This window comes from Cystoisospora suis, assembly GCF_002600585.1.
Source record: "Cystoisospora suis strain Wien I chromosome Unknown contig_4673, whole genome shotgun sequence".
Lineage (NCBI taxonomy): Eukaryota > Apicomplexa > Conoidasida > Eucoccidiorida > Sarcocystidae > Cystoisospora > Cystoisospora suis.
The window spans coordinates 29,896-42,722 of NW_027157465.1; the positions used below are offsets into that span (position 1 = coordinate 29,896).

Below are 12,827 nucleotides of genomic sequence, written 5' to 3' on the forward strand. Positions count from 1 at the left end.
ACAACCTCGTAGAGGCAGCCTAGCCAGACTTCGGGCGCTCCGCGTAATCGTAAACATGGCTAAACACGAGACTCCGATCTCTCAAAGAGACACTAGACCTCCACCCGGCTGGTGAAACAAAACCCTCCCTCTGTCTAAAGTACAGCTCGAGAAAGTCGAAAACGACCCCCTAATCGACTAGCCTGCTGCTCCGTCCCCCCTCTCCTCCGCCGATAAAAGCCAACCAAGAGGAAGACGACACCAAAATCTTTCAACAGAGGGGCCAATTCAACAACAAGGAAGGAGCTTCGACAGCTTGGGCGACGAGATCACAAAAAAGCCTGCCGGAAAACCTGGCTTGTCTGAGAAGAAAGGACACCTGTTCGGAGGTACCTCCCCCACTTCGAAACAAGTTATAGTCGAAGACGGCGTTGAACAAGAAGGACACCCAGCCGATTGATGAGACACAAAAGCGCGAACAGGTCATCATCTCGTATGCGGGGATCGAGTAAGGAAACTGAGAAGAAAGGTGGATAAAGCGAAGATTCGGCTTGACTAAAGTCCACGCTCTTCCTGCTTGTCAGATGTATATACACCGCATCCGAGTTCAGACGAAACGGAACTACTGTCGCCTCTGTCCCCTGTATCTCCTCTACGGCGCCAGGGCTGGTTTCTTCGCTTTCCTCCCGGCCAGTTTCGCGTTCGATGAGAAAGGTAAGAAGAGCTCCAATGCCGATCGTGAAAAACTTAACTTGCTCCGCAGCTACAGCATCGAAGCCTCCCTGCGACACACGTCTTCGTAGATGAGGCGGGATCCACCAAAAGTGAAACGCAAAGCTTGCTGAGCGCTCAGTCATAGCTGCACGAAATGCTCCGGAAATGTACGCACACTCATGGTTTTTGTCGTACCAGGTGCGCGCCTCTTCCGCCGTGTCTCCCGTCCATAGATCACCGTGGAACAGCGCCTTGAGGCAAGCGACTGGATCTGTGTTTTCCAACTTTTTTCCGTCTGCATCACGAACACGTTCGCCAAATTCATTTTCTTTCCGAGCTCTGTTTGATTTCTCAGTGTTTGGCAACACATTTCCGGGGGTGAGGAACTGTGGGCGAGCACTATAAACATTTGTACGGCACGTTTCAGTGTGGGCTTTCAAGCCTTCTTCTTCATGAGAAACTGATTTCAAAATTAGCTGCTGAGCTTCCTTCACAAGATGAGCGATACGCTTCCCGTTATCCCTTACGTAACTAGCGCTTTCCTCGAAAAGGCTCCCGACATCATAGTCTCCGGGATGGCTGTCATCGTACGAGTCGTCCTGTAGTTGCGCAGCGACTCCACGGCTTTCACTCCTCATCGCCCTTCCTCGCACTGTCTCCTTTTCACCCAACTCGTGCTCTCCAGCTTCCTGCACTGAACCAAAAGCTTGTTTCGAAGTATTACACCATCGCTTCCCTTCTCTTTCAGATCGGGTTCTACCCAATGCACTGTGTCTTTCCTTCCCATTTCTCTCATTAATCTGGTCCGCAGTTCGGCCTACACCTTCGGGTGTTCGAAGTCCTGTCTGGGCTTGGGCGACTGTACGCTTACGTGAGCCCGGCGAAGAAGGAAATTCGGGGGGCTTCAGGCGTTTCGGAAAGTGCTGAGCTACAAGCTGCATCTGTCTGCAGCGTAAATACACCTGACGTACGCGGTTTGCGGATCCTACATCCCCTAGTTTTCTCCACAAGCACCACAGCGGAAAGCCCAGGCCCACTGGACTGGGGGCCGGACTGCTATCTTCTACCACTTCGCCTTCAGCCGGTGAACGAAATTCCGAAGCTCTCTGCTTCAAGGAAGACAGACTAAAACTGCCAAATGAACTCTGCTGTGTTCCAGGATCAATCGAGTCCGGACGGAAGAACAAAGCAACAGGTGCGATAGCCGTCGGGGTTGCACCGAGGAAGGCATGGAAACCCCACGTCAGGGAATCCGCAAGGCCAAGTCCAGCACAAAGCTCTTGAAATGGTTTTTCCTAAAAATAGAGAGTCATAGCCAGCCGTACACTCGCAATGTTCCCTCGAAGACACCGGATGATGCATGAACATCTCGGTCCGTACGGACATCACCGTGAATGTCGAACAGGGGTACCCTCGACATCAGAGCTGATGACATGACACACCTTACACGATCCCCCAACAGCAACAGCAGAACATCTGCCCTAGTGAAATGCCTAAAAGCGCTGAATCTTCCCCACCCCTACAAGGACGAGCACGAGCATTCATTACACTCCGTTCAACTTTGGGTCTTAAAGAAAACTACCCCCGGTGTACAACAGGACATATGGATACAAAAGTGCGAGCTTGAGCTTCTCGAGAAACTCCGCCTCCCCCCGAAGGCCTTCAAAAACCGGAGTACAGCTCACGGGCACAAGTATCCTGCACTACTCCTGCACAACGGCCCCAAACTTATGTCCTTAGCTGCTACAGAGAGTTCCGGCCGTGTTTGCAGAGTAGTAGGCCAACTGGATCAAAGCCACGCGTGACTATGGAGTAGCAGGCAAGCAAGCCTGTAGGAAGACAACGCCGATAGCTAGAAAAAGCATCCGTTATAGGACTTCTGGCGCCTCGAAAAGTGAGTCTGCGAGAGGGGGCATGCGCTCTCCTAGCAAGACAGAGACGTACCGCGGGCAGCAAGAACGAAGCCCCGAAGAGACCATCGACGTGCATCCAAGCCCCTACTTCATCGCAAACTTCTCGAATCGCGGTGAAGTCATCAAAGCCACCAGTCGACGAGCCACTTCGACCAGCGGAACAGCAGACAAGAGAAGCAGTTGTTTGGTTGCATTCCTTTTGCCGGCACCCGTCAGCTGTCTTCTCATGTCCAAAAAAAGACTGTTTTTCTCCATGTCCAGTTCTTTCAAGCTCCGTTAGATCCAGCACACTCGAACTATCCTTAACAACGTACGCGATTTTATGCCTGAGATCTGCTACACTCATGACTCCACCTTCCCCTGTCTGGCTCACCTCTACCAAATCGACGTCTGAAGAGGAACATGCAGCAAACCGTCTGGCGACCTCCTGAAACGCCCACATATAGGCAGACTCCTTGCACAAGAAAACAACCAAGCGCCTGGGCAGACTATTACCAGCCTTCCTGACACCTACGCTGAGTCCACTGTTGAGAAGCTTCTCCGATCTTCTCCCTGGATCGACAGTCTTTGAAACAAGCCTTTCACGGGACAGGACAGTAGCAGGAGTTGGGAGCACTGAGGATCCTTCCGATTGCTCCCCCGGCTCTTTCAACGAACGCCTGGTATCGCTGTCCGTCCTGACTCCACGTTGTCGAGCGAAAGAACAGATATTAAAGATCGCTGTGACTTCATTATCAACCCACCTCCCCACAAATTTATCTCTTCGGTCCCCAGATATAGTCTTCTTCCTGTTTTTCCCTTCCCGTCTCCTTGCCACATTAACCTCATCCAGATTTGAATCTGCCTCTGCCCCCTGAAATCCGGTGATTTCAGCAAGTTTCTCATCACGAAGCGCCAGGCCCTTCTCCTCTACGACTTCGCACCTTGGTACTTCTCTTTCTTGTTGGATCCTGCCAGCAAGTTTTCCTGTGCTTTTCTCAGGAGTCGCATCGGAGCAAGAACGTCTCTGGTTCATGCCAACTTTTCTACCCTGTCGAAAATCTAATTCGTCTTTCTCAGCTTGCTGTAAAGCGCCCTCTTGCAGTGCATCTTGCCCGTCATCTTCCCCGTCATAAGCCGTGGCCGGAGCACCTGAGCCACCTTGCGCAACGGGGGTGCTCACCTGTGAGCCCTGGTAGGAAGACGAGCTTGTTCGCCTAGTTGAAGCTGCGGACCCATGGAATCTAAATACGGGGGACACGGACTCACCAGACGCAGTGCTCTCGGAGTAGTACGGAGATTTCCCCTTCGTTCTCTCTGAACCTGCGACTGCCATGGTATACTGTTCGGAATTCTTCGATGGCTTCAAAGGGTATGACGAAGAGGCATCTACGGCTTCTGAAGATAAGGGTGGAGGAGGAGTAACCGGGTAGTCAGGAGAAGAGCCTCCTGGTGAAAATGTCTCTCTGCCTCCTCCTCCTTTCGGAGGCCACTGTCCGTAGTACCGAGAAGGAAGAATCCCCTTACAGAGATTTGCCAGCTCCCTCTCAACGGAAGACGGACTGCTAGAATCCGCGGACTCCGCTTGTGATACAACAGAGTTCGCACCGCAGGAGAAGGTTAAAGGTGACGGCGCAGAAGCGACGAAATGATTATGACTGTTGTGTTCCCCCACAACCGCTGTCGGTCTTACACCGTAAAACGTCATGGTGTGAATACAGCTTGAACAAGAACTGCACGATGAATTGCTCTCGAGTCCAGTTTTACTGGTCTCTGCAGGCTCTGTTTCCACCTCAGAAGGGGCCTCTCCCTGACCCGCTATCTCCGCTTTCTTCCTGACCATGCAGGCACAACAAGCTTTCTGAACAGAATGCGCGTCTCGATTTGCTTGAAGAAAGGATGCTAGATGCTCCAAAATGATGCGATCTAACAAATCGAATACACGGGCTGTCTGACTCCAAACATTTTGTTTTCTTCTGGAACAAATCCAAGAAGCATGTTCATCTGGCAGACCGAGAGCGGCAGCTCGAGGAGACGTGGTAGACATCCAACAAGAACATTCATCTGGGAGAAGAAGATGTCGGAAAAGACTCGCAACCCGAGCTAGCCGTGGAGCCTCCCGCCAGCCATCCCACACACTTGCTACATTCGCATCCTCTCCCTCCTCGCTCTGGTCGAAACTTGCACGAGAGGAACACTGTGAAGATGCAAGTGACTTCATCCAGGGCAAGTGATGACTGCTGTACGAGGTAAACAGTTCTTGATCTGGGAGGAGAGAGAGGTACAGACAGTGCAATATTTATATGAAGGTGCTTGAAGAAAGAAAAAACGCAGCGGTGATTGAAAAAACACAGCAAACGGAACGAACAGGACGAACCCCTTTTTCACACGCGTTTTTTTTCAACAGCTTCACCAGCACGTGCACACATAAATATATATATATATATATGTATATACACATAAGTGCATATACATGAACATATAGATACACATACATACATATATACACATACATACACATACATACCATAGATACCAACATATTCGCACAAATACTCGTAGGTACAAACACATTCGTGATTCATACGTATTCATACGCATTTACGCATACTCTGCGACTCCCCCTACACCCGATTCGGTTATTCAAAGACACCGATGAGAGTTGATTTGTCCGTGCGGGTGCCGTGCATGAGAGATTGGGCACTGTGAGAACGGAACTGAGGGGCCCTTGGTATGTCGATGACTTGTACCGTTTACTTGACCTCAGGCCAAGACGGAAGGGACACGCTGCCTCGATGCAGAAACAAGACCGACGCAAGCGAGCACTTGTGAGCATTTATTTTGCTGAACCCGAAGGCCGTTTACAACCGTAAAGGAGAGAGCGAAGGGAAGATACAAACAAGAAACGTTACGAGGAAGGAGTCTTTCTGATAAGAACACACGTAGGCAGCCACTTTCCTTGAACACACAACTAAGCCCCCAAGCACGATACACGGTACGAATGATCTTATTCATTCCGGTTGGACCTACCTCTCTCATCGACTGAAAAGAGACTAGTCTGTCCTGCCTCCATCGCCTCCTCTCCAGCACAGAGTTGCAGAACGGCTTCGAATGCTTGCAATAGCACGTCATCTGGTAATGGCTCGCTATTTGTTCGCGGGAAGAGTAGCAAGTTTTTCAAGCCACCAAATGAATCGAGCGCCCGCCTAGTTGTTCCGAAGACGTCCATATTGCTTCGTAACTGTTCAAAAGCTTGGTCACTCCGTAGGGCTTTCAAAAGGAAGTTGGCGAAATACGAAAAGGAAGACGACGAGTCGTATGCTCTATGTAGAGATCCAGTGCTCTTGAAATGGTTCTCCGCACGGGTACGACTACTCTCCTTTAACGCCCTTGCCGCAATGCGGACAAGACGTTGATATGCCGCTGGTGGAGCATCTCGTCCTTTTGCCCGACACATCGTCCAACTGATGGTATGTGTCTTGGGATGTACAATCTTACACCTATAGTGCATTCATACAGGCATAAGCCTCCCTTCATTAATCATCTCACGTCACATGCACCACGTCACCTCATATGACTCTTGACATGTGAATCTCCTCGGACAACGAAGCCTACACGTCAAGCGTCAGCCTACCGAACGCAAGTCATATCTAAAGACCCTAAGCTGATGAAGGCGAGCACTTTACATAAAAGACGACACACACCTCCATCTTTCAAGAGTGATGAAAAAAGGCAACGCAGGCACTTTTTGAAAAAATGCTGACAGGCCTGGCACAGTAACAGTGAAGGAATCAAATACATAGACACTACATAAGGAATCCGCGCACCCTCCTCCTATCGAGCGACACCACGTGTGCCTCAAAACTGCTGGGCCGGAAGACAGCGGACACCCTCACAACTAACTATTCGCTGTTGCGCCAGCTCGTGGGAACACGATCGGCGAAGCTCTCAGTATGACCTGCACAGGCCTGGTGTTCGCTCAGTCAGGTCGCAAATGAAAGGAATGGAAACTCAGTACGAGACAGCTGAAGTACGAATGGATACGGCTTGAAACACACCGCGCCCACCGCCATCCTCACCAACAAACTCTTTAAGCAACTAATTGAACGAGAGAGCACTCCAAGCTGACTGCAGACTACGCTGTAGACAACCGCTCTGTGAATGAAGACAAGTGATAACCGAAAAATACCAAAGATGAATGACATGGCACGTACACAGAAGAAGCTTCCATCTCGACATCTTGGTAACCAGTCCTGCAAGAGGTTTGCTTCTGCGCCTCCACCAAGACTCAAGTTAGAGAAAAAATAATGCATCGAAATAGCCGCACCCTCCTTGGCAGATGTCGGAAACAGAGAAAAAAGCCGCTTCTACAAGCCGGTAGACAGATTGATACTTCGCACAGGTAAGCTGAATTCACAGGGAATCCACTATACAAAACTCTGGTAAAACAACCTCGAAAACAAAGAGCAAATCTCGTATTGACAAGCCGTGTGTCATAGTGAATCGGGACGAACTTGTGAATTCTAAAACAGTAGCCAAGACGGAGGACACGAAATTAAGAGACTAACTTGACAATCTCGGGGACATATAGGTGTAATGACACCGCGTCCTCATTCCCCGTGTTCATGACTGCATGCCTGGCGAAAACCGGAAAGGAAGAGACCAAGACACCTGCGGAAGAAACAATATGCAGATCCCGACGTCTGCGAGCGTAGGCGGGAGCCCTACATAGTCCACAAGTTCTTCCTACATGCAGGTGAGCATAACAGAACAGAGAGCCCACCAATGACACAGTGGGTTCACTACCTGATACCTACGCCTACTCGCAGGCCTGCCGGGCGCCCAAGTTAGAGATGCCTACAGATAGACAGGCATATAACTTATCTATGTATCTGCCGATGGCCGTCCATGCACCACCGAAAGCCAAAGTACTGACGAGCGCATGTACTTAGGCGTGGGCCCCCTGGCAGCCGAAGGCAACTCCCACGCCCGCAATCGCGTGCTCGTGACACCGCAGCACCCACGCGACCACCTGGTCCTCATGCTCAGAGGACCATCCGGATAGCAGCGGAGAAACAAAAACAGCCTGTTACAGAAATCCCACGATATCGAGAGAGAACAGAGGCTTCTTGCTTACCAGCCATGAGAATCGTCTATCCAGTACGCCCGATGTGTTCGCATCTCCGCTCTACAGACCTCCGCCCACCTGATACGACACACCCCACACACGGACCAGTGTCTACAGACAACAAACATCCATCGTTCGCTTCTCTCTTGATTTATATCTGCGAGCCGAAAACCATCCCAAGCAAATTCGCCGCTCCTTCTCCCCGTGCACCACCACACACCTCCGTGCAATGCCGCCCCGCGACTCCGGAAGACGCTGGCACAATGTGACAAGCGTGTGACGATAAAATTAACCTAGAAGATCACTGAACCACTCAAGAAGCGCCTCCACTGTTTGAGTGCACACGGAGCTCTGCCCGTATCCGCCGCACGTCGTTCCCAAGGACACCTTCTCTATGGCTGTGTACTTGCAAAGGAAAACGGTCGTGAAGCAGTTGAAACACAAGTACGGCCACAGCTCATTGAACAACAGCACGATTCAAAAAGAGCAACAGGTTAGTTTATGAACTCGCGACTACGAAGAAAAAACCATCCCTCGGGGACCGCCGTACTCTTCGGTCTCTTCATCGACCCAAAAACGAGCCTCAGCTAGAGAACCAGTAACAGGCATAAGGAAACATCTCTCGCAGGGATGGTTGTGAACAGGAGAGGAACACCCCGGCGCCCATGTGAGGATAAGAAGTTGAAAGCAACCGGGGTGCTTCCAAACAGCGGAACGGCCGTAGGCCCTGGCGCGCTCTTTGTCTTGAGAAAATCGTTGCTTCCACAATCGCCAGTCTAACGAAACAAAGAGAGCAAAAACACCGAGAATTGTCATCAGAAAAGAAACGAACTCCTCTAGAAAACCGTTGGAGTCAACGGAGGATAAAAGCGGTAGCAGCATTCGCTACGTTTGTAGGTACGCTCTTGCCCTACTGCAGAATTCCGGAATCACCTTGGAAGAGAGAAAGAAAAATAGCATGCGACTCACTGCGCTTCCGATACACTACATGAAGAAACGAGGAAGGAAGTCGGCGATCTTGACAACTTACAAACAATACTGGCACCAGGATAGCTAGTGCTTGATCAGAACAAATAGGTGACTGTTCGATCACGAAGTAGGGGCCTACTCATGCCATGCTCGACGAAGAGGAGACGAACGAATGTATCATCTCGCTATTCTGTCTCTGTCTCTCTTCCTCTCTGTTGTCTCTCTTCTCTCCCTCTACTTCTCCCTATCATCTCTCTTCTCTCTCTATCATCTCTATCGCATGAGTTTTCCCCTCTACTGAAGACCGTTTTCTTCTCAGCACACGGGAAGCCGCGGAGAAAATCGGACAAAAACGACCGACAGACAGGACATTTTATCGGCAGTATTGAACTTGTTGGCCTGTATGTACAACGACTAGAATCCAGTTAGTACTTGGAACGTCGTTGGACAAGACACATAACTCTACTCGAAGCCACCGTTCTGAAATCACGTGTATGACACACGCCCGAGCGTACCACCTCGGAAGCGTATGACCTTGCCTTTTCTCTGGATTGTCTTGGGTTCTGGGTGAAACAAACAGCGAGGTGAGGAAAACTACGCTAAGGAAACAGACCAACCCTATACACATACATAAGGGGGGACGACGGACGATTCTGAGGCGATGACGACTGCCTTGGGGGGTCAGCGATTAACGGGTTCGTATACATCATCTGAAAAGCCGTAGGGCTCTGTATTACTCCACCCCGATACAGCACGAATGAGTGTCTTCTTTCTTATCTCTCATCGATATTTACTTACGCACTCTAGAGCCTAACTGAATGAATAAAGATGGAAAAGCTTTTCAATGTCCTGACAGCGAAGAAGTGAACTACGCGTACCGGGTCCCCAAAGAATACAAGAGAGTAAAAACCGTATTCGCACCCAGTAAACAGTAGAAAACGTCCTACGTATGTAATAGGGTCACGTGAGGTAATGTACTATAACAGCAGTAGTAGATAATGAGATCTACCTTTTCTGCACTGAACGATACACCAGTTTTCCGCTATACAACACAGGTGTACGCACATGTTTATCTACATAGAATGTAGTGGGCCGGCAGACACCGAAGGACAGACAACTTCTTCTGCATACGACATCATGACTAGAGGCACCCTCAATCGCAACCGCCAGCACAAGTCGTTCTGGGTAAAGAAACATAGACTGTCCAGTCCCGCTTGACGCCACCGATGAATCTATGTGATGCGGTAAGAAAGCAACCTACAGTGGTACGAAGAATGGCACTGCTGGATGCCATGGAGAAATGGAAGAGCCGCTATCCCACAGAGTCGTATCGCGAGTACGGCCAGGACTACGACAAAATCGGTTGCTGTGTGGTCCTGTGTTGGGTCGATAATTCCGTAGAATGCGTCTTGAGCTGAACGGGTGTACTATTGTTTTAGAGCCGAGGCAAAAGCGAGACCTTACCTTCTCCTCGGTATCTCTCGAGAAGCCGCTTAGCCCGCCCCAGGCGGTGTGAATCCCCGGTGTTCGAAAGAATTCTGAACACATGGTGGTGGAGCTCCTCTAGCGTCAGAATGACACCGTGACCCTCCATATCAGCAGAGCCGACAGCTGCTGTAGAAAGTTCGGGCACAGAAGAAGCCATTTGTTCACACCGTCGGACCATTGTGACACGGACCGGTCAACGGAAAGCCATACACTTTCTTCTGATCATCTTCAGATTGACGTGATGTTCACGAAAAGCAGAAACTACCCAGGGACACGGCGGACAGCTCGTGGACGGTGTGCAAGTACGAAAATGAACCGAAACTCCGGTGCCTTTCCCTCTCGGCCCGCACCATCGATTGCGTACTCGTCCCTGAGACGGCATGGCTAGTGAACTTTGAGCCCCCGGGTATGGCTCAAGAGGAACCTCCCTGTTGCTCGAGTGACAGGCACCTGGAGATCTACAAAAAGCCTGAGTTTCTTTTTTCTCGCGTGTAGAAAGGCAGCGTCACGCGAAAGTCGTGGAAACCCACTGCGGCACTCGCCTCCCGGGTCTCCCGAATTACTCACCCGCGGAGACATGAAAGTCTGTCGCTGGCAAGTCCATCTCCGTAATACCACATTCTGTGATACTTTCCACAGCTGCAGCCATTTTCTTTCTGAGGCGGAAGACACAGCGGGACGAATCTCCTCACGAGGGTGTTGACAACGAAGGCTGCTAAGCCGGCGAAAGAACGATGAAAGCTTCTAAGCTGTAACCGCAGGCTGGACCCGACGTGCTTGGCGAAATCAGTCCGGAGGCGCTCATCAAAACGAAGAAAGAAACTCGGCAGTAGAAAACGGGTTGTCAGATCAACAACCACCAGGAACCCCGGTCAACGTCGCTGGGCGAGCGTGTACACGCACGCGAGTGAAAACCTCCATCTTTTTGGGCCAGAACTCGGGTAAGTTCTAGCCGGCGCCATCTTGGGTAGTTGATGGCTCCTGGAGCGAAGCCGGAGAACGTTGCCGTCGCCTCGGAACAAACGACCGATCAAGCTGTTTGGAAAAGATAGGCTGTCGGACCCGCACAGGTACACAAGGACCGCTGCAGCTTATACAGAAAGGCGGCCTTCGCGAGAAGTCTGACGTGTCCTCAAAAGAATGCAGACCAGCTATAGGGCATTCCTACAAAAGCCGCCCTCCCGAAAGTGGCACGCGAACACACGGACTCAAAAGCTAATCCTCGTGTGCCCGCCAGTGTGAAAACGCAAGGATATAAGGGGCGTCTCCGTTCAGGCGAGCGATTTTCCTTCTCAGTAGCAACTCTCTCCTCCTCCGCAGCTTGCGTCCCCTTTGCGGTCCCGGACACATCTACGTCCGACACCGAATTATTTTTTGGGGTCCTCATGGGTCCTAACAATCTAGCACGTCGAGGGGCCGTTCAGTGTGCTTTCGACAGGCACACCGCTACACAGCTACCCCCGTGGCCGCGCCGGCAGGTCCCGCGGTTGCGCCGGTCCGTCTCGTTGCCTTCTGAGCTGACTGTCTGCTTTCCCGAGGATCAGGCGTTTGAAGCCAGCGTGCTATGATAGTGTCTGCACACGCCGATTCAGGTACTCTGGCAACGGCCCTCCCGCGCCCCAGTGTGTTGACTCGCTATGCCGATTGGATATGGGAACCGTGCTCTGGACCTGTAGTGACACCACTGTAAACATCACGACGAGCTAGCTGTTTCGCAGTCTTAGTCTCCCGGCTCAGAGACCCGGTCTTAGCAGAGGTTTTGGAATAGTAGAGCCAGAGTAATCAACCTCCAACAAACGAACTGGCTGCACCACTTCCCCTCGTACTTGAAGAGTCTTCGACAATTCAGACGGGAGTAGGGCGGCAGGGCTCAGCTGGAGATGTTTGGCTCTCTGCAGGCGGCGTTCCTTTCAGTCCCCCGCAGCGAAAGAACCTTCAGGTCGGTCGGTGTCCTGCCGCCGCGGCTGCAGCACTGCGCTAGGGTTCGCGCTCCGAACTGCAACGGCGGGTAACGTGTTCCGGAAACTAACCGGATAAAAGGTCTTTTTTCATGAAAGCAAACACTAGTCAACCAGAGAATTAGTCAACAGTGACAGTAGGAGCCCCGATCTCGCTCCCGACACTCGCCGGCTGCGACAGGAGTGTTGCGTTCGACTCGTTCGAACGGAGTCCCGAGAATTCAACACTATAGTTCAGCAAACGAATAAAACTCGTTGACTGTAGAAGCTAAATCGAACCGTAAGTTCCAAAAATGGCTCAACCAATAATCTTCGCCGCCGGGCGGCGTCACGCTCCTCGTCGCCCGGTCCCCTCCCGCAACGACCCTAGAGTAGGCAACACTCCGCGGCTGGCCTCTTTTTTCTTGTCGTTCTTTGTTTGTGCCGTGTGACCTTTTGCCCAGGATCCCTCTCATTTCGTGCCTCTTTTTGCCGCGCGCGCGCCGCAGCCCCTACAGGATGTCGGATCACGACGCCGCGCGGGCCCCCATCTCGGGGCTCCTCGACGAAATTCACCAGGCTGCCCGTCCTTTGCTTGACACTCCCGATAATTCAGCACAGCCTAATTTCGCGGGTCAGAATGTCCCTCGTGTGTGTAGGGCCCGCTGCACAGCAACGGGCGCCAGGAGATACTAACGGCTCGCCAGTGCCCCGAATTGC

At 51.4% G+C, this 12,827-nt stretch overlaps 1 protein-coding gene across 1 annotated transcript; it reads right to left on the bottom strand.

Annotated features, from left to right (window-relative positions):
- Positions 1–3: 3 nt before the first annotated feature.
- On the bottom strand, positions 4–11,562 carry CSUI_008369 (cysteine dioxygenase type i protein). Its single transcript, XM_068068503.1, has 7 exons — positions 10,147–11,562; positions 8,231–8,549; positions 7,723–7,791; positions 7,154–7,222; positions 5,616–6,085; positions 2,638–4,850; positions 4–1,988 (listed from the first exon to the last, which is right to left on the bottom strand). The coding sequence occupies exons 1-7, from the start codon at positions 10,346–10,348 to the stop codon at positions 393–395; spliced, it is 4,938 nt and encodes a 1,645-aa protein (XP_067919527.1). The 5' UTR covers positions 10,349–11,562; the 3' UTR covers positions 4–392.
- Between the last annotated feature and the right edge of the window lie 1,265 nt (positions 11,563–12,827).

Bases quoted from the DNA above. Each gene is read 5' to 3' on its own strand.
- CSUI_008369 (XM_068068503.1), bottom strand. From the start codon at position 10,348: ATGGTCCGACGGTGTGAACAAATGGCTTCTTCTGTGCCCGAACTTTCT. The intron at 7,223-7,722 runs GTAAGCAAGAAG...GGTTTTCGCCAG, and splicing joins ATAGACGATTCTCATGGCTG to GCATGCAGTCATGAACACGG. The intron at 4,851-5,615 runs GTAGGTCCAACC...CTCTCCTCCCAG, and splicing joins CTTTTCAGTCGATGAGAGAG to ATCAAGAACTGTTTACCTCG.